Raw genomic sequence first — 22,502 nt, forward strand, 5'->3', positions numbered from 1 at the left:
TGGACTATTTGTTTTGTGCTAATTTCAGGCCACTGGAACCTGTTCTTTCAAAACAAGAAGAAGGGGAGGAGTAGGGAGAGAAGATGTCACAAAGATAGGCTGGATTACTGGTTCTGACCTTCAGTTTTCTGCAATAATATAATTATATATTCTTGCCATGGCCTCCTGGTGGGCAAAGTATATTTCTCTGTGCCTTGACACGGGGCTGAGCTGTGCTTTGATCACACGTGCTTTGCTGTGATCAATGGGATATCAGTGGAGGTAAAGTGAACACAGCCTGAATCAGGCTTACTTGGTTGGCTTGCCTTCTGTGGCTCTAGTAATTTACCATGAGAAAAGCAAGGCCCTGATACCTGCCGCCCCTTCAGCCTGAGCCCTAGACTGACGAGCAGCAGACCCCAGGTCATAGCCTGGAGCCCAGCACAGCCTACCTGCCCTTGGAAGCAGAACGGACCATTTAAACCCAAACCAGACCCCCCGTCAGACCCAAGCGGACCTGAAGATGTAAGGGTGAGACCAATGTTGTTATTATTACTGAATTTTGAACCATATCTAACAGTTTGTTTATGAGACTACCTGACTGATGCAGACCTCAAAATAATTATTTTTAACATTGTAAGAAGTGATGTAACCCTTAATTTGATAAAAAGAATTAGAGGGATATGAGAATCACAAGCACAGTGTCAGTATGGCAGGCAGCTTCTGCCTGGGAAAGGGCCAGCTGTGGCTTTGGCCCTGCTCTGTCTGCTAAGGACACATGCAGTGTGTGGGGGCTGAGCTGCCTGATGCCAGAGGTTCAATATGGCCTGCCAAGGACTCTGGGCTGCCCTGTACCTCAGTCACATTATACATAACTATGGGAAGGAGCGTATTTTGTACAAGCACATGAATTAGAGTAGAAAAATAACTTCATTGAAGGATTGAATGAGAATGTGACTTTACCTTAAAACAAGAAAGACCTGAGGGGAAACTCTGCCAGCCTTCAGGACAGGGGTCATCAGGCTTAGGGGCTGCTTCCTCCGGCTTACGAGGTCCACTTATCTTCTTGCAGATTGAAAGTGCTCTGAAGCTTCTGCAGTCCTTCACCTCCCACTTTCCAAGAGACTTCCCAGTAGACATAGCCACGCATCCACCTCGAGAAGCTGGGATGGAATTGGAAAGTTTATTTGGAAAATTAAAAATGTCAATTAAAGTTCAGATTTTTTTCAGTGTTCCTACTTTTTGAGTCAAGGCAGGGGTGAGGAGAATAGGAAAACAATGGAGGAAAGAGAGAAAAGAAATGCGTTGTTGAGAATAATGATGATGATGATGATAGGTAATATAGTGTTTCTTATTTGCCGGATCCTATTTTAAAAGTATTAAATTAATTAAACCTCACAACAAACTTGTAGGGTGGTACAAACTTATTGAGGTACAATTAAGTGACCTGTTCAAGGTCACAGAGTTAGTAACTGACTGACCATGGATTTGAACCTACACGGTCTGCTTCCAGAGCTGTACCCTAAACAACTATGCTGCTCTGGATAGTAGTTCAAATTAGCTTAACATCTCTGAGCAGTTTTTAAGCAACTTAGTAAACTTCAAAGCATAACTCTCCCAGATTCAGATCCCAAGGAAGGGTTGGTATAATAAAGGTAGAAGTAGGTACTTGTATCTGGTGACATACATTTGTTTTATGACGGTCATAATTTTATTTATTCATAACAACATTAAAAGGTAGTTTGTATTATTAAAGCTGCTTTTCAGATGAAGACTAAGTGACTTGCTCACAATTGTAGGCCAAGTTCCGTTTCTCATATTACCACACTGCCTGAAGTGGGCAGAAAACAGGAAATGTCGCGTACATTGGAAACAATGAGGACAACTTCTAGCCCACCAGAGAAGTCCTGCGGTCTCGGGGTTTATACACGGACAGCAAAAGGAACAAGGAACTAGGAAAAATAATACCTTGCTGCCCTGGATGGGTGCGAGTGGGTTTTCCCTTGTTCTGTCCCCCTATTCATTCATGTTGCTCATGATAGACCAACTTGGCTGCAGTAGGAGCAATGATGGTAAAGAAAGCTTCATGGCGGTTTTTCTGGCCATAGCACTGAAAAGACAGCCACAGTACCTACTTCCTGAGCACCTCTGCAAACACTGAAGGTTAGCCATGAAGAATGTGACATTTTCTTTAAAATGTCTGAGTATTTATAAAAGAAATCTATGGGGCTGGGTGTGGTGGCTCATGTCTGTAATCCTAGCGTTCTGGGCATCCACGGCAGGAGGAGCACATGAGACCAGGAGTTTGAGGTTGCTATGTTATGATGATGCCACTGCACTTTAGCCCAGGCAAAAGAAAGAGACTGTCCACCCCCCCGCCCAAAAAAAAAAAAAAAGGAAATAAAGAGAGAAATCTTTACATTTCATCCATTAGAATATTTCTAATTTAAGGGTGGTGCCTGTGGCTCAGTGAGTAGGGTGCCAGTCCCATATACCGAGGGTGGCGGGTTTGAACCCGGCCCTGGCCAAACTGCAACAAAAAAATACCCAGACATTGAGGCAGACGCCTGTTGTCCCAGCTACTCGGGAGGCTGAGGTTGCTGTGAACTGTGACATCACAGCACTCTACTGAGGGCAACAAAGTGAAACTCTGTCTCTAAAATAAATAAATAATAAAAAGAGAATATTTCTAATTTAAAATGAGATACAACCAGGAGTAGCCTCTGTATGTCTATCTGCTTCCACACATAAAAAGATGCCTTTGTTTCTATCAGCACCACTCACATTGATGATGATGGCCCACATGGTCACACATTTCATGGGTGTTCTCTATTTCAAATGTGTTCAGTGGCAAGCTCACATGTCTTCATGATCACATCAGACCAACATAAGAAAATACAAATAATTCAAGGGGGGGAAAGTAGAATGCTTTATAACTGCTGTCTTATTCAAAGCCAAAATCCTCTAAAAAGCGCTGGCTTCCAAACCAGGAATTCTGGATTTTACGAATTCAATAACCAGATGACTTTCATCAAGTAAATCACCTAAGTCTGTTTTCTCAACTCTAAAATCAGAAGGGACTTACGATCATACTTTATGTTGGTTGGAAAAAGATGAACTAACTTTCAAAATAAGTAATACATGCAATATAGCCTCCTTAATTCTTACCGATTGAGAATAACAATAAACACATTTGATTTTGGAGAAAGACGTTAAGAAGCAGACAGATGAAAATGTAAAGTGCTTTGCAATGAGGCCTCTAGATTCTGCTTGAAATTTACACAGAGGAGATAGATAAAAAACCTCACACTGGTGGTTCTAGCTCTGAGCTGCTAGAGGACAGTTTTAGAGAAGTGTCTCTTTAACATCTTTCTTGATAATTCCTAAGGATCTAAGAGGGAAGGCAGAACCACTGCTTCTATCTATGATTTCATAAATAGATGCTGAGCTGGAAGATCATCATTTCCCTCACATTTCAGAAGTAAGTGAAGAGCATATTTAAGAGACATGCTACCTTTCACTAGTCACTGTATGCTACTGCTCCTAAAAGCCAATCCATTCACCTGGCTCAAGAAATTTCCAGTTGGAAAAGGTTACAGCCTGCTTTATTCCACCAACAGTTGACCAACTATACTCTCCACGTGAATCCACATCTCTCAGGCCAGTCCAGAAGTGTTTTCTTAAAGATTTATCATAATTTTTCATCATATTATTTAGGTATTCTTGCTCAAATCTACAAAAGAAGAATCAAATTGGCAAGTGCTTTTAAATGAATTTGAAGATGCACTTTTTCATAGGGAAGATTGTTTCACCAAAGGACTGAGTTAAGAGTTTACTAGTACGTATTTACTGATGGTCACACCTGTTAGTGATAGTCAGATTGCAGTTTGTTCCAAAAGGGACTTCATCCTTGTAAATCTTGTAACAAGTTTCTCCATGTCTCTCCCAGCCCTAAATCAAAGGAGAAATGTTATTATACTGTTTTCCAAACTTGATGTTCCCATCTGACAGGTAAGTTTCTGCTACGTTGATAGTATCTTAGGGGAATTTGTGGAAACTGAGGGCACACTTGGTGAATTCATACATGTGATGAAAGTGGGATGCAATTTCATAAATAAATTACACGGGACTGGGAGCCTGTGTCAGACAGAAGATGGGATTTAATTGTCTTTTTTCTTTTTTTTTTTTCACTTGTTTTTACCCTCCTTTGCTGGCTCAACATAAGGGCTTAACAATTGTTGGTTGACTAGTTTTTGAACTGGGGAGGACGTAAAAGACATTAGCATTGAGGATAATAATCATATTGATTTTTATATAAATTCACGAATACTAACTCTTTCACCTTCTGTAAGAATGCCAGTGTGTGTATGAACCACTGTGTTCTGGGTTGCCCTAACGTAGTAGTTGCCCTAACTAGAACAGAAGCTAGTAGTTACTTTAATTTTCTAATTCTGACTTATTTAAGTCTCAACTACCATCTCTAACCACAAAGGCATAATATTGCTTAGGAAATTTTATGCAGGGATTTGACCTACCTCCTCTGGAGGACACATCTTATCAGACCTTGTATCACTCATTTTCTCTCCCTTTTTCTTACATACATATTTGAGTTTCTCTTCACACGACTGGACTTTCCACTGACCTAGCTTTTGAAAAAGAGACAAAAGTATTGCTCACAAAATAAATTATTTGCCATATATTTAGAAACGAACTTACAAAAACGATGAAAAAGAGAGAGACAGGGAGAGAGGGTGACAGAGAATGAGTGACTATAAGTGAAGGGTTAAATATGAAAACTTAGTAAATGTGGAATGTAAATGTCTTAGCACAATAACTAAGAAAATGCCAGGAAGGCTATGTGAACCAGTGTGATGAAAATGTGTCAAATGGTCTATGAAACCAGGGTATGGTGCCCCAAGATCGCATTAATGCACACAGCTATGATTTAATAAAAATAAATAAATAAATAAATATGAGCACACACTTCTAGAAAGTGCTGCCTAACAGGCCTGCAGGTGGCACAATCTCAAGTACATCTCAAGAATCTCAGTATCACCTCAAGGTCACATTGCAGATAAATTCATTGACTTATAAGAATAACACTAAAACTATCAAAAAACACTTAGTAAAGAAGCTGAAGAGGGAAGAACTCAGCCCGCTGTTGTCGGCATTCTGGTCTTCTTCTATATGACATGGCTAAGGTTTGTCCACATGTTAAAACTTCTAAGCATGTCAGTTAATCTCCCTGTCTCTCTCGGTTTCCTCCTATGTGAAATTGTGGTGGTTAGAACAGCGACTTTGCAAGACTTCTAGATTAAAAGTTTCTTTCAACTCTCCTTCAGCCTACTTTCAAAGTTTTCTCTTTCAAATGTGATACTTGACATTAATTTTCCTTAATTGACTAAGTCATTCTGCTTTCTTCAAATTAAATTTTAATTACTCTATTGTGATAAGGGTCAGTTTTGGACATTGGGATGCTGCTAGGTGTGCCATAAGTTCACTCGTACCCACAGGCCCTCATTCCCGTTTTTGATACTCTTCTAAAGGCATTTTGGATATCCTTTTAAATAGAGCACCAAAAGTGACATCTTCCTCAATACACCTTTAGTATTGAAAGACTTCTAAATACACATATCATTTATTGCTTCCACTTAAGGCTCTCTAGATGTCTGGATGACATTGTAACCCTCATAACCAATTAGAAGTCCATAGAAAAGTGACATAAACAAACAAATGTACCCTTTTTGCTCAAAATACAGCCTACTTTGGGTTATTAACTAAAGTATGTTCAAGAAATGTTTAAGCATTCTTGAGTGTGATGTTTTCTGAATAAAGTTAGAACTAATTTTTTTTGAGACAAAGTCTTACTTGGTCACCCCTGGCTGAGTGCCATGGTGTCTTAGCTCATAGCAACCTCAAACTCTTGGGCTCAAGTGATCCTCTTGCCTCAGCCTCCTGAGTAGCTGGGACTATAGGTGCCCACCATGATGCCTGGCTAGTTTTTCTATTTGTAGTAGAGGGGGCGTCTCGCTCTTCCTCAGGCTGGTCTTGAACTCCTGAGTTGAAGGGATCCACCTGCCTTGGCCTCCCAGACTGCTAGGATTACAGGTGTCAGCCACAGCACCTGGCAGTAATTTTTAAATAAAAATATCATTTCACTTCTCAAAGTAGGTTATTAGAACTAGTCTGGCACAAGAACCTAAGTTCTAGTTGGTTTCTCTGTCTGTTTTAGACCAGAGCAGATGCTCTCAGGAAGTAGGTAGGTTAATTAGTAATCGCTTTTGTTTATCTTTTTTTTCAGTAGCTACCAGAACAACAATCTAAAGCAGGCGTCCTCAAACTTTTTAAACAGGGGGCCAATTCACTGTTCCTCAGACGGTTGGAGGGTCAGACTATAGTTTAAAAAAAAGCAACTATGAACAAATTCCTATGCACACTGCACATATCTTATTCTGAAGTAAAAAACAAAACGGGAACAAATGCAATTCATACCACCTCATGTGGCCTGCGGGCTGCAGTTTGAGGACACCTGATCTAAAGGCTTCTTACCTCTTATTTTCTTTCCTGCCTAAACACAAATGTCTCAATCAAAACACACCTAATAATATCATTAGGTATAACATCAAGAATATAAATAAACCATAGGAGGTTCCTACCTTTCCTAAATAGGAAACACAGTTGGGAGTCTGATTGTAAGGAACTTTTGGCTCATTCTCATCCCAGTATGTGACAATAACTTCAGTACCATCTGACCACTGAAATAAAGGTGGTACATTTATGTTCTTAAGGCCTATCCATATTTCTTCCTTGGCATCTAAAAGAAAAACGTTTTATCTGTTTAATTTTATGCAATTACATGTACATCATTATACTAATTTTTACATTCTGATATGGGGTTTGAAGAGCCTTTGTGGTATTAATTAACCTACTGAGATGTTGATAAGGCCGGCAGGTTGGCTAATGAAGGCTTTCAAGTCACTAATGCAAGTATAGTACACAGGTAAACAGCTGCACGGTGATCTGTAGGCTGGGTGTTCCCGACAGCTGGTGTAGGTAAACTTTGCTTTATGGGGATTAATGAAATTCTGAAAATACAATCGTAGATATTCCAACTAGAATAGAAATATTCTCCACTACTACCCTGGAATGGCTCTGCTGCCTTCTCAAGTAAAATAATGAGCACCATGCTGGCACAGAATCAGTATCTCCTCTTAGCTATCATTATTAGCAGATTCTAGGAAGAGATCATAATACTGGCAGTCTAGTATATTTTTGTTTAACATTCTTTAGCTTCCAAATAATTTCAAAAGTGAAATAATTATCCCTTAAGTTTTTGGAACAACTTAAGTAGAATTTAGCTCATGAGAAGAGAAAGATTATTCAATTAATGGTATAGTGCCAAATTGGTAGCCACTTGGCACAGAGGCCATTTAAATCCAAATGTAAATTAATTAAAATTAAATAAAAGTAGTGGTTTGTTTCCTCAGTTGCCCTGGCTATATTTCAAGTGCTCACGTGGTTAGTGGCTACCATCCTGGATGGTCCAGGTTGTAGAGTGGCTCCATCACCACAGGGAATCCTACTGGGCAGTGTTGATCTGTAAGATCAAGTTGTAAGCTTTTCATTCCTACTAAAAGTCTGAAAACAGGGATACTTCAAATTGTCTTAAATCTCTCAAATAGGATATTTAAAAAAACTTACCCCCATTATGGAGTTTTGTGACAGCCACCTCCACATCAGCTAGAGAGTGAATGCTGACGAGGTCACTACCGAAAGCTTTGCATTTTTTATGTGCCTCATCCCAGGAATCACTTTTATTTACCAGCAGATAGCAAAATCCGTTATTTGGCAGCCAGCCTGAGTCACAGTGGGTATCAGAATATGTCCACACATCTAGGGGAAAAGTAACTATTTATATTCCCATAAAGACACATCTATTTTGAATCAATAACATTGTAAACTCTTCTTTCCTGAATACTAAGGCTCCTGGAAAATTGGGGAATGCAACACCAAATATTATAGTGACAAGAATTTATGTGGTGCATCAGAATTCCCGCAGGGGTTCAGATACTGATGTGACTTTAACATGACACAAATGCACTACATGGCCGGGCACAGATTATTTAAGGGGCGTAGACACAATCACCAAGGGCCTGCCCTTAGTTCTACTTAGACAGAAGAAAGGCCTGAGGGAAGCCGGCTGCTGACGAGTCTTTTCCTGGGTGTGGGATTTGTTGGGTTTCTCTCTCGTCTCTGCTTTGAGAAGATTATAATGAGGGCGAGCCTCTTTCTCTTGTATGGTCAGCTTAGCCAGGGGCTGTGCATTAATGCTCAGTGTTGAACAAAGGACAGGTAGAGGTTTTAGGAACCGAGTAAGACATTTATACACTTCCCACCCAAGAGACGGCAGCAAGGGAGGGAAAGGGCAAGGCCACCTCTGGACCCCTTCTTTCTTCCCCACTACTTGACAGGTAGTCCTCCTGGAGGTAGGGATTCTGTTTTGACTGTGATAAAACTCACAAGTGAAGGTCTAATCTCTCTAGATTAGAGGAAAAAAGTGTTGTGTAAGACCATATAAAATACTTCCACCCCTGTTAACAAAACTAGAACGTGATTTGGTTGCTCAGACTTCACTGATTCAGAGCCACTTGGAACATTTGTCACAAGAAAACACAGCATCTTAAAAATGTGGACGGTTTGTTTTCTACTGAAAGATGAAATTCAGGTTCAGCTAGCCTCTACTACTTGCAAGATAACTCAATTAACTTTAAGTTTTGGAAATAGCTTTTGTTATTATTACTATATTTTATGATTATATAAAGGAACAGAGGAAAATTATCGCCCATAATGGAACTTAATACAATCATTTTTATATTCTAGTCTTTGTCTCGATGAATACATATTTTTACAAGATTAAAATGATAAGTAGGCATATCATTGTGTTTTGTTCCTTATATTTTCCTGCTGGCACAGTTATTTTAATAAATGCATATTATTCAATCATGATTTACTTAAGAATTGCTACTGCAAGATGTTTACATAATCTATCATCAGTCACTCTATTTTCATTCGTGCTGGATTTTTTAATTGTGTCTTTTGTTGAATGGACTAAATTTGGTTTGAATCAACTTGGAAGATAAATATTTATTTCCTCCTGTTACCTTACAACATCTTTCTACATTTCTTCTTCTATATATCTATTTTTTCCTTAAAAATTGTTCTATCTTCCTTTCTGAATGGAAGTTTAGATGCTTTATTCCCTTCCTCTGTGGTTCCTTAAGTAGAACATTTTCAAAACACCCTTTCCTCTGTTGTTGAGTATGAGTTTTTCTCATTCAGTGAGGATTTAATCAAATACCTGCTGTTTGTCAAGACCCGGGCTTGACAGTCAAGGATTTCTCTTCTCCATTCTTCTAAAAACTCCTCTAACATCTCTGCACCTCAAAAACTTCAGATGTTCTTGTGTCCCTCTCACTCTAAACCTCCCTGGCAAAAAGCCCCCTGTACACATTTTGTCCTTCTGCACCTGTCCTTTTTTAACCTGCCTTTTCTTTTTTTTTTTTTTGTAGAGACAGAGTCTCACTTTATGGCCCTCTGTAGAGTGCCGTGGCCTCACACAGCTCACAGCAACCTCCAACTCCTGGGCTTAAGCGATTCTCTTGCCTCAGCCTCCCGTGTAGCTGGGACTACAGGCGCCCACCACAACGCCCGGCTATTTTTTGGTTGCAGTTTGGCCGGGGCTGGGTTTGAACCCGCCACCCTCGGTATATGGGGCCGGCGCCTTACTGACTGAGCCACAGGCGCCGCCCTTTAACCTGCCTTTTCAATGCAGAGGTCTCCCTGTCAAACAAGGATTAAAGAGGGCAAGAGGTGAGAGGCAGGGCTGGAAAAACCTGGTACTACTCCTGTGTCCATGGTTTTTGACTCATCTCAGAGGCACGAAATACACCAGGCCTGTTAGTACGACAGTGGTTCTTAGACTTGAGCATGGATCAGAATCATTTGGAGGGCTTCTGATTCCGTAAATCTGGGGCGGGTCCTCAGAATTTGCATCTCTAACAGTTATAGGTGATCCTAATGCTCTTGGCCTGGGGACCACACTTTGAGAACCCCTGATCTAGAGGAAAAAAGAGTACTCATGAACAAAAGCATATTTCCTTATCTAGCGTATCCCTGAATGCTTCTGTGCACATACATATTTTTACCTGATATTCTTCATTGCCTCAACCAAAGCTTTATTCATATATGGTTTATAATATCTAACCACAGGGTCAAAAATCAAATATTTTTGGGCATTGGCAGTTATCAGGTGAAGAAAAGGTGGAAACAGAGCTCTGAAATGGATTGACCTGATTTCATAAAACTAAGATTGTAAAACATATTTGTACGAGGGAATGGGAAAGTTACCTGTTAATTCCACTGTATTATTTAGTGGTTTCCTACAGACATAGGGCAGTTGCGCTTCACAGGAAAAACTCTGCCACAGACCAGACTCGGCATCCATTCTTGCACAGCTTGATCCACCGATTGTAGGTGCACTTGGCCTATCTTAAAAGGTAGGATTTTCAAACAATTAGAAGAAGGCCAAGGTGGTGATTAGAAAAAAAAAAAAAATTCTGCTGTTATGGGAACTCACAGTATGGTGAAAACTTTTAACTAAATTGAAACATATAAGCCACAATGAATAATCAGGTGCTTGAAAATATCTTACTTCTAAAATATAGGGGGAAAAACACTCTAACATATTATAGTTAATTTAACAAACAAAACCCGGGGAGGCGCCTGTGGATCAAAGGAGTAGGGCACCGGCCCTATATGCCAGTAGTGGTGGGTTCAAACCCAGCCTTGGCCAAAAACTGCAAAATAAATAAATAAAAAACAAAACCCAAATCTGTGTCACAAATGACTTCCCTGTCTTATCCCACGGTCAGTAGCTCTTAATCTGCTACTCTATATAGTACAAATATTAATTTATAATTATGTAATGCCTTATGGCCTTGAATGAAAGTTAAATTATTTTATTCCATTTAAAATAGAATATTAATAGGTGATCCTAATGCTCTTGGCCTGGGGAGCATTTACTAATTTACTAATAAGGAAATTTAGTAAACTAAATTAACAAAAATAACTTATCGGTATTTTATTACCTTTAACCTGTTTTTTTTTTCCTATATTTATATAGAACACATTTGTACTGAAGTTAGTGTTAACCTTTAGGTTCCTTGTTTGTGAGAAGCCTAAGATTTTATATTTAAAAAGGTGTCTAATCCTTTCTTTGGGGAAAAAAGTCTTTTGGCTAAGTAGGGTTTTGCTTATTTGATTCACTATAAAATTTTCTTTGAGTTATTTATTTGTGTTGTAAAATACAACCACTATGTTGTCAGTGCTTGGGTGCTATAGTGGTGAGACCCCCAAGAGTTTGAAAATGAGGGAATATTTTCTTATTGGAGTTAGGCTGCAGATGAAACACAGCATGGGCAAGTCATAGACAGGTGGAGTTCCCCAGGGCACACAGAATGGCTCCTAGCCTATTCTTACTAAAAAGGCAGGGTTGCTCCAATTGTCCGGGACAAATGCTCAGCTGCCCATGATGTGGTTCAGCTTGGCTATAACAGTACTGCAATCAAGAAAGACTTTGGAAGAAACAATTCTTCTGAGAAGTAACCATAAGAAGAGTTTGTAAGATTTGAAACTTTTTTTTTTTGAGACAGTCTCAAGCTGTTGCCCTGGGTAGAGTGCCGTGGCGTCACTGCTCACAACAACCTCAAACTCTTGGGCTTAAGCGATCCTCTTGCCTCAGTCTCCCAAGTAGCTGGGACTACAGGCGCCTGCCACAACGCCTGGCTATTTTTGGTTATAGTTGTCATTGCTGTTTGGCGGGCTCAGGCTAGATTAGAACCCGCCAGCTCCGGTGTACGTGGCTGGCACCTTAGCCACTTGAACTACAGGCCTCAAGCCAAGATTTAAAACTTTTATAAGTTCTCAGTAAGTGAGAAGCTCTTGGGATTTTTTTTGTTTGTTTTTTGTTTTTGAAGCTTTGCTTTTTGTAAAGCGAGGGAAGGAGCAGTTACCTGGGTCCCAGTTGAGAAAGTTTAATGGCTTGTGGTCCGACCATTCCCAGCCTCTAGCAGAGTACAGCTGATTTAAACCAATCCAGAATAATCTAGCAATGCCTTCTTTTTCTGTTAAGAATTACATAATTTAAAGAAGTGACAAAATTGCGTAAGTAATTATCTAAATCAGACTTAAGTTTCTACCAATAGCAAAACACCCTGCAGGCCTTGAATGTAAGGCGGGAATCCCCATAGAAGGCTATCTGTATATCAAAGGTAAGCGATGCTGATAGGAAATGAAACTTCAGACCATTGAGAAATCCAAAGGCTGGTAAATTAATTCAGTTCTGCTTCCCTATTTGCTTGTCAAATTCCCTTTGTTGAAAGGTAGGAACAGAATCTTCTCAGAGTAGCTGTTTCATTATCTACTTTTAGCCTTTTTTTTTTTTTTTTTTTTTGAGACAGAGCCTCAAGATGTCACCCTGGTACAGAGCCATGGCATCACAGCTCATAGCAACCTCCAACTCCTGGGCTCAAGGGATTCTCTTGCCTCCACCTCCCAAGTAGCTGGGACTATAGGCGCCCACCACAATGCCTAGTGATTTTTTGGTTGTGGCTGTCATTGTTGTTTAGCAGGCCCGGGCTGGATTCGAACCCACCAGCTCAGGTGTATGTGGCTGGCGCCTTAGCTGCTTGAGCCACAGGCGCTGAGCCTACTTTTAGCCTTTTTGTTCTAATGTAGAAGACTTATCAAACGTAGTTTCCATTGTACTTACAGATTTTGAGGATCTAACATATTCCAGACTGACAATTTACATTTATTAAGCACATATTATTTGCCAGGCACCAGTACTATAAAAACTAAAATGCCAAAATCCCTTCCCTCATGAGTATTTCAATCTAAAACAAGAGAACAGACATGGATCTCTCCAGTGATAAATTGTTTATAGGACTTGGTCAGATGTATGTATAGGAGCTGTTTTGTAAGCAATGAAGTATGTGGTTCCAGAGTCCAAAGGAATATCTAGACCAGCAATACAGAATCACACACACACACACAAATACGCACACGCACATGCACACACAAACACACACGCACACTCTGCAGTGGAGTTGCATCATTGAAATTTATTACTGGAGGGGGCTGGTGAGGTGGCTCATGCCTGTAATCCTAGAACTCTGGGAGGCCAAGGCGGGTGATTGCCCTGGGATGATTGTCCTGAGTTCACGGCTTCGAGACTAGCGTGAGCCAGAGCGAGACCCCCGTCTCTAAAAATAGCCGGGCATTGTGGCAGGTGCCTATAGTTCCCGCTACTTGGGAGGCTGAGGCAAGAGAATCGCTTGAGCCCAAGAGTTGGAGGTTGCTGTGAGCTGTGCCACCAAGGCACTCTACTGAGGGTGACAAAGTGAGACTCTGTCTCAAAAAATTTTTTAAAAGTTATTATTTGACAACCAGATGTCATCAGTAAAAAAAGATGTCATCAGTAAAAAAAAAAAAAAAAAAAGGAAAGAAAGAAAGAGAAGCAGAGATCATTTAAGTAGGGAGGCCAATTTCTGATGTGCCACTCAATGAGCATATATAAAAAGTAGATGCAATCATGCTTGCACGGGTCCATGTATGTTGGAAAAAGAAGGAAAAGAACGTGCAAACGATTATAAGGATTTTCAATACTGTCTAGTATTATTTAGGAAGCCGGCAAGACCTTGTCAACATCATGAAGAAAAAATTTGAAAGATTAATTGAGGGCCAGGAAGAAGAAATAGCACTTTATGAAATATTCCACCCAAGACAAAGATGATGCTGACAAACAGGAAGTGCTAGCAGGTTGGCATTTCTATAAATCAATGAAATACTCCCAGCAGTAACACCTGATAAGAGTTTCTTAATTCCTTTCAGGGAAATATATGATGTATTATTGCATTATGCAGACAAATAAATGGTGGTCTGGATATAGAAAACCATATCCAGACTTTAAGGGCTTTTAGAGGGCAAAATTGATTCTACATAATTGTTACTGAGACTTTAGAACTCAGATGCCTCAAACATGTGACTCCAGTGGAATTGAAACACAGGGAATGGAAGGGCTTTCCTGGATAGAAAAGAAATAGCAGAAACAAAGCGGAAAGGGGACAAGAACTGTACCCAGACACCAACCTTCAAGGGATAAGCAGGAGCCCGGTAAGTGGGTGGTGGGGACAGAGGCTCCGTTATTGCTCCACTGAGGAGCAAACGTGAGATGAGGAGGAAACTGCCAAGGAGCATGGCTGTGAAAGGAAGAGATGGGGCTGCAGGATCCAGGAAAGAGACATACTATATTTTAATAGTAGAGATTAAAACAGGATGATAGCCAGAGGGCAGGAGTCAGTAGAGTGGGTAGATGAAAACAAGAAATAGAAGACAGCCGAGGTACATACAAAGCACCTGGGGAAGGAGTTAGCCTTGAAGAAACTAGAGAGATGACAATATAGAGGCAGATAAATTTCTAAGTTTGAAGGTGAGAAGCTAAGGTTCACCTCACTTTTTTCAAGGAAATAAATGGTAAGAATATTCTATGAAGAAGGGAAAAGGTGGATAGTTAGATAGATATCTTGAGGAGAATGTTAAGAGGGAACTCTGGATTCATCCTTCTCTTTCACCCCCTAAGCATAAGCAAGGGCTTCCAGCACTGGTACAGAAAGACCTTGAAGATATAATCTAATGCAAAGTTTTCCTCATTAGCGAAAGGCATTATTATCCAGGATTCCTAAAGAGGTCCCGGACACTATGATGTGTTTCCAGTACTCCAGACTCAACCATGCACACCCTGATATTCAAAATTCTTTTCACTTGTGTCTACTGGGGTTACTATGGAGGGCCAGTCCTTCCCATCTGTCCTAAGTTCAATACCATCCCTTCCATGAAGACTTTTCAGATATCTCCCACAGGAAGTAATCACTCCCCCTTCTTTATTCTATCACCTGCATATGGTAAGTACACATGTATAATGGAACAGAAGGTTCTTTTGAAGCTGACATGCTCCCTATGTATTTCATTACTGTGTTCCTTTTGTGACCTGTATAGATGAATTCACTGAAATTATAGGATTTTAAAATTGTGACTATGTTGGAAAATAAGAATACCTTTATGTGCCTTTTGCCAGGTAGATGTAAATGGGAAAGAAATAAATTCTAAAGGTTCTGGTTGGCATAGATGAAAGGCAGAGGTTTTTTTTTTATAGGCTCGGATAATCTGGAGCTAGACTTTTTTCTCTATAGACAGTCCAGGTAAGAAGTTGATGAAATTGAGACTGTGCCTACCTCCATCTTTTCAATCAAGAGACAGATAATTACTAGTGTAAAACTCCTTACCTAGTCAAACGGGGGAGTCCACAGAGGTCTGTGGAATAGTCTCTGGACTATCCCAGAGATCCCTTTCAGATCTAACCCTATACTTGTATTCCTTTCCTCACAATGAGAGACTACCAGGCCTGATAATAGTCACGCACGGAACAAGCCAGAGAAGACGTCTTCTAAAGGCTTCTCCAAGACCACAGCCATCAAGGGCCCTAACCTACAAGTGTCCTAGCCCTGAGACACCTGTCAAGTTGGCTGAGGGTGAATAACTCTTCTGGTTGGAAGCAAAAACTAGGAAGAACAGAAATGTGCCGTTCCTGCTCTGGGGATTTTTGGGTTCTCTTTTGTAGTTCTAGGGTGAACCAGTGGTTGGAGATTCTAGGAAAGCCAGAGCCAGTGAAAATATGACTCTCAAATAAAATTCAGTGAGTACACAGAAACCAAATCTACCACCCATAGGCCCCAAGTATGAGTAAAACAAAATGGAAACAAAACTATGTGCAGGGAAGGCAGAAAGGAAAAAGCAAGCTCCTGTCTTCAAGCTTTTTTTCTGGCAATTGATTGCCTAGTTCCACCCAACCAGTAGCTACCAAACCCAGAGGCTGTTTGGGAATAATATTCTCCATTACACTCTGTGTATGGGCCACCGTCATTCCCCTGACTAGAATAGGCACTTCTATTACAAATCTCTGTGTGATTCACTTTCCTTTGCCTCATTACTCATAGACCAAGGTTTACACATGTTAGTCTTCAGTAAAGGGACAATTAACAGATATTTCTTTTCCAGATTTGGATACTATAAGTTTTAGATGTTAAAATATAGCATTCTTGGGTCCTGGGAAACCAACAGTCATAAGTAGGCATATGTCTAAGTATTTCATCCAGAAAGAGGAACTTGGAACATTAGAAGTGGATATACCTCTAAAATTAATGTTATGCATGAAATATGATAAATGTCTGGCCAAGGGGTAGCAGATAGTATGTACTTTATCATACTACCTCACTTTCATGATTGACTAAAGAAAATTGGTACATGAAGAATTGTGAAACATTTGTTCCACTAAGAATTGTGCATCATTAGATTGTTGAGGAGGATGTTGATAGTCACACTTTGGTACCTTTTGCTTTCTTTGAAGGCATCACTTTCCCAATGTTGATATTCCAAGACACTTAAATTTATTGACAGTTTTCATTCAGAACTTTTTTCAAGGCTTGAGTGAGGTGTGGAATAGAATCTCACTGCCAAACACTAGTCTAGCCCAATCTCACTAGCCCAATAGGCTTATCCAACAGGTTTTCATTCTACGGGTCTGTACTCAAGTCTCAAACAACACAGGAAAATGGTAAACAAGAAAAGAAGTCTGAATGAAGATGCAGTCAAAAGGAATGACAAAATACCAACGGACTTCCAGTGATAAAAATAAATAAATAAAAGTATGTAAGAAGAGTAAGTAGCGGGCGGCGCCTGTGGCTCAGTCGGTAAGGCGCCGGCCCCATATACCGAGGGTGGCGGGTTCAAATCCAGCCCTGGCCAAACTGCAAAACCAAAAAATAGCCGGGCGTTGTGGAGGGCGCCTGTAGTCCCAGCTACTTGGGAGGCTGAGGCAAGAGAATCGCTTAAGCCCAGGAGTTGGAGGTTGCTATGAGCTGTGTGAGGCCACAGCACTCTACCGAGAGCCATAAAGTGAGACTCTGTCTCTACAAAAAAAAAAAAAAAAGAAGAGTAAGTAGCATAATAAAAGAGTAAGCTGGGCATGGTCCAAGCTACTTGGGAAGATGAGGTAGGAGGATCACTTGAGCCCAGGAGTTTGAGGCTAGAGTGCACCACGATCGCACCTGTGAATAGGCTGGTCTCCAGCCTGGGAATAATAGTGAGGCCCTGTGTCTAATAAATAAACAAAGTAAGTAAGTAAGAGCTTGCAGTCCTATATGTTGATACTCAAATCCCAATTCTGGATTTTGCAGCATTGAGCTGGTTGCCTCCTGTTGTTGTGGAGGAACCCTTCTCTTCCTGGCTTTTGGACCTTTTTCTGTAGACTCTATTTAGATACGTAAGTCTTAGCCTTAAAAAAAAAAAAACAAAAAGACAACAGTCCAGCTCTTTAATTTTCCCCTTCCATCTCAATAACATGAGAGTGGATCCAGTGTGTCCCCAAAGCCCGCCTTGATCTGAAGCGTCTGATTCTAGTGACTCTTCTCCGGTGCCTGTGGCTTGTGGGCCTGAAGAAAATTATCCATCGTTTCCAATGTCTTCTACAGAGGTGCCTTCCACAGAGATTGCGTCTCCTCTTCCTGCTTTGGTGGATCTGCTGACTCAGGACAACCCTGATTCTTCTGCTAGTCCCAAAGTAAAACTAACCACTTCCGAGAGAAGAGTGCAGTAAAGAAGATAAGGTCCATGTCAAGAAACATAAGACCAGAACCATGTTCTCTACGACCCAGCTGTGTGTGCTCAGTGATAGATTTCAGAGACAGAGATACCTCAGCCTCCAACAGATCCAAGAACTTTCAACATCCTGAACATCAGCTATAAACAGTTTAAAACCTGGCTCCAGAATGAGAGAATGAAATCTAAGAGATGGCAGAAAAATAACTGACTAAAGAACACCAACAGTATGACTCAGGCTCAGAAGGCCTCAACACCCACAGAATACCCAGGCCTCTACTCTCCCTATACCGGGAGTGCTTGACGAACACACGTGGAAACCTTCCCATGTGGAGCAACCCAACCTGGAACAGCCCAGTCTTGGAGCATCTGTTCCTGGAACAGTCAGACCTGGTGCACCCAAGCCTGGAACAGTCAGCCCCGGAACAATTCCTTCTTTAACTGTCAGGAGAAACATGTACAGTCCTGCCCGCAGTTCCAGCAAAATTTTCTTGCTTATGATTTGGAAATTGCCTTGGAAGCTGCTGGAGAAAGCCATGATGTAATCCATCCAACAAACCACTAAGTATTTTAGCTCCCCACAAACATGGATTCACTCCTAAATTACTCAGTGAACATGCAGCCTGAAGATGTGTGAAGGGGGATGTATTAGTCAGTCTCAGTGTGGGCAGGGCCTGCATCCTTTCTTCTCCCATAGGATTTATTTTATTTTCTTTCTTTTTTTTTTTTTTTTTGAGACAGAGTTGCACTTTGTTGCCCTTGGTGGAGTGCTGTGGCATCGTGCTCATAGCAATCTCAAACTCTTGGGTTTAGCCTCAGCATCCCAAGTAGCTGGGACTACAGGCACCTGTCACAATACCCGACAGGCTATTTTTGGAGACGGGGGTCTCATCCTTGCTTAGGCCAGTCTTGAACTCCTGAGCTCAAGCAATCTTCCTGCTTCAGCCTCCCACAGTGCCAGGATTACACAGCGAGCCATCGTGCCGGGTCTTATAGGCACGAGCCACCACACCTGGCTAGTTTTTCTATTTTTAGTAATGATGGGGTTTTGGTCTTGCTCAGACTGGCCTTCACTCCTGAGCTCAAGCAACGCACCCACTTCAGCCTGCCAAAGCTCTAGGATTATAGGTGTGAGCCACCATGCCAGGCTTATGTATTACTTTTTGAATTGAATTACACAGCAATGTATAGTATGATGTTCACAGCACCTCTTGTAATTGCAGAAGTCAAAAGTAACTTTTTTTTTTTATTGTTGGGGATTCATTGAGGGTACAACAAGCCAGGTTACACTGATTGCATTTGTTAGGTAAAGTCCCTCTTGTAATCATGTCTTGCCCCCAGAAGGTGTGGCATGCACCAAGGACCCACCCCTCCCTCCTTCTCTCTCTCTGCTTTTGTTATCACTATATATTGAATATTACAATTTTAAGGCAGGTTTTTTCCTTTCTTATGTATACTTTTTTAATACATATATCTGTATAGTCTGATAAAAACTGAATGCTGGTATATGCCCAATAACACTTGTTTTCAAGTCAAACTGCTTCAAGTAAATTAGCTTCACTAATTACTTATAGGTAACTTTGGTCAAGTTATATTTCTTCTCTGAGCCTCACATTTCTCACCTACAAATGAGCATGATAATAATGCCTACCTCATAGGGTTGTTATATGGGATTAAATGAGATAATGTATGAAAAGCATTTAGTAGTCTGCCTAAAACATCATCATCATCATCATCATCATCATCATACATTGCTATTATTTATTTCACTCAGAAAACAAATCATCAGGGAATCAGTAACTTAGGCTATGGTTTAAAATATATAAAGTTAATGAAGTTTTTTTCTAAAAGGAAATATAAGACTCACATGGAAAAAAATTATAGAATTTTACTGAGTACATAAAAGAAGTCCTAAATAAATAGAAAGGCATACCATTTTCATGGCTTAATATAGAGACAGCAATGCCTTCATAATTAATATATAATTTAATATAATTCCAATTCAAGTCCCAATAAGGGGTTTTCACTGAAATTAACAAGGTGATCTTCATATGAAAGAAAAATGATGTTTTTAAGGTTATTTTCTATTCTTGTCTATAGGATTTACATTTTCACAGTTAAAAATTTAAAAATTACCACAACCATACCCCCGAACAAAACAAAGTCCTATGCATTCTATGTGTCCATACTATTAAATCCACTTTAAAATTTCTTAAAACTCTCCTCGCCCCTGAAAACTGCACTGTCTTCCTCAGTGTGAGGATTTTTTACTGAGACCATCTAGCATGACTCAATCATATTTTTTACTTTCCTTGAATTCTCCTTTTTTCAATGTTCAAAGAGTTCATTCACTTTTATTCAAATTCTTTATTTGGGATTAGGGCAGCAATTTAATCTTGCTACCTGGCCTCATTTTCTGAATACTAATCTCTGTTTAGTCTCAATCACAACATGCATTTTCTTTTTCTTTTTTTTTTAATTTATTTATTATTATTATTTTTTTTATTGTTGGGGATTCATTGAGGTACAATAAGCCAGGTTACACTGATACAACATGCATTTTCAACAGATGGAACATGACCACATTCAATACTTTTTTTGCTGGTGGACTTAAGTGTTGAAGTTGAAATCCCAAGAGAAGCCAAACAAACAAACAAAACCAAACAGAAAACAACGCACCTAGCTATGAAAATGAAGAAGAAAACACCATTACAATTTCAGCAATTTGCTTTACCACACATTATACCTACCTTGAAGATAAGTTAATTCAGCAGCATTATTGATGCTCACTAAGTCAGCTCCTTGATTGTGACATGAAACATAAGCTTCTTTCCAAGAAAGAGCTGCCTGAGTATTAAATTGGTAGCAACTTCCAATCTGCTCATTCTTTTCCCAATTATCTTTACAGCCATTTTCTGTTGACAGAAAGATATGTTAGCGATCATAAAGTAAGAGCATAATGTTTTATATTACTTAGGATGCTTATAAATACTATAATCCAATTTGCATACTGTTAGGATATGCCAAAATAGAGGCTGCCACTACTCATTTAGCCCATATTTTGATCTTTTGGTTACACAATAACACTGGAGTTGTTCCATACCAAAGGACTCAGGCTGGCTAAAACTTCTGCTCTTCCATTATCCTCTATCAATTACAATGCCATGTAGTCACCTATGTCCCTGCCGGCCCTCTGCCTGAAGGTAGTAGTCTCAATGTGCAGATGCTGGGAGCCCTGAGCCAATGGAAAACCAGCTCCCTTGAACAGGGTGGTAGCCTTCAAAAGGTCTGTCCTCAGACTGCAGAGAAACCACTATATGTGTATATGTACGCACTTACTTTGGAAACTAAGTCCAAGTTTTTCCTTAATGTTTTAATACATAATTGAATATATGATATATAATTAATATAATTTATGCCAGTTTGCGCATATGTACATTACATAATGTACATATTTATATTCTTTAACAGATATATAAAAACATGTATAATTTTAGATAAAGAAACTTCCAGCTATTTTCTCTTTGAGACACCTGGCTCAAACATTTCCTCAGAGCCTCCTGTGGGCTATGTCCAGCGTAGGCTATGTCAAGTGTGTCCCAGGGTCCATTCAGAGGGTTTCCTCCTATAACCAGTTACATACGTTAGACTCAAGAACCTATAAGTTGGAAGGGCCCTTAGAGATCATCTTGTCTAATGCTCTAATTTCACAGAAAGGAGCAAAGATCTAGAGGTGATCGTGGCAGAGCTACAATCAGAGCACCAGTCTCTGAGCCTGGTCTTGTTGACCCACTGGATGGCACATACTGCTTTAGTCTTTTCTCTATAGCACATATAGCAACAGAGATTGTGACATTTGGTGAAAACGAAATAGGGTGAATTTGCAAGCACATTACCTAAAGGTTCATTATTACCACTGAGGCCCTATACTTGTAAATCTAGAAGCTTCCTGTGGGATGGCAGTATGTTTGCTATATAACATGACCCCCATGATTTAACAGTTCTCAGGTTTGAGAAACTTATAATCTTGCTTCTTTCATAAAAAGTAACTCTGGGATGCATTAAACACCCTCCGCCCACACACACAACTAAAGGAGGCGAAAGGCCCTGAGAAACATCCCAATCAAAGCAGCATGGCAGAGTGGAGTAAATATGCTGAGGATGAGGAATCTGGGTTTTCCACCAGGTTCCACGGAATGTGGCCCAACTCTGACATGTCATTTCGTAAGATGGGGCTTGCTTCCTTTCACCTGAGAAATGGGGGTTGGCATTGGATAACTGCTACATTCCCTTTCACACCTGAAATTTCGAATCTAAACTACAATTAGAGTTCAATGAAATTGGCACCAAGTTGACTAAACTCTGCTTGTTATAAATTACACCTGAAGCAAATATTGGCTTTTTTCCATTTCAGTAGGTTCCAGGTGCTGAAAAACCTGGCCTCTACCTGAATTCTCAAAGCATAATCCCCAGACCAGCAACATCATCATTACCTAGAAACTTGTTAAATGTTTGGGCCCCATCCAAAATCCACTACATCAGAATTTCTTCGCACTATGTGTTCCAACAAACCCTCCAAGTGATTCTGTTGCATGCTGAAGTTGGAGAACTACTGGTCCAGTAAAACCTCTTCAAGTTGCTTAGAACTCTGCATTTTGAAACTCACATTGCCTTTGGGAGGGATCAGCATTACTAATACCACCAGGCTAGCTATTCAGTGAGGCAAATAGTGGAGCTATTTGGGGCAAGGA

General features: G+C 40.2%; 1 protein-coding gene across 3 annotated transcripts in view; it reads right to left on the reverse strand.

Moving 5' to 3' along the window:
- The window catches only part of LOC128589810 (CD302 antigen), a 190,133-nt gene that overhangs the window by 145,457 nt on the left and 22,174 nt on the right, over positions 1-22,502 (reverse strand). For all 3 annotated transcript variants that reach the window (XM_053596509.1, XM_053596507.1, XM_053596506.1), the window contains exons 4-12: positions 20,502-20,666; positions 12,051-12,161; positions 10,387-10,527; positions 7,681-7,872; positions 6,636-6,793; positions 4,515-4,625; positions 3,842-3,930; positions 3,543-3,712; positions 943-1,142 (exon numbers count right to left, since the gene is read on the reverse strand). In XM_053596509.1, coding sequence (XP_053452484.1) covers positions 943-1,142; positions 3,543-3,712; positions 3,842-3,930; positions 4,515-4,625; positions 6,636-6,793; positions 7,681-7,872; positions 10,387-10,527; positions 12,051-12,161; positions 20,502-20,666 — 1,337 coding nt within the window. The remainder of the gene's footprint in view (positions 1-942; positions 1,143-3,542; positions 3,713-3,841; positions 3,931-4,514; positions 4,626-6,635; positions 6,794-7,680; positions 7,873-10,386; positions 10,528-12,050; positions 12,162-20,501; positions 20,667-22,502) is intronic.

This window comes from Nycticebus coucang, chromosome 7 (assembly GCF_027406575.1).
Source record: "Nycticebus coucang isolate mNycCou1 chromosome 7, mNycCou1.pri, whole genome shotgun sequence".
Taxonomy (NCBI): domain Eukaryota; kingdom Metazoa; phylum Chordata; class Mammalia; order Primates; family Lorisidae; genus Nycticebus; species Nycticebus coucang.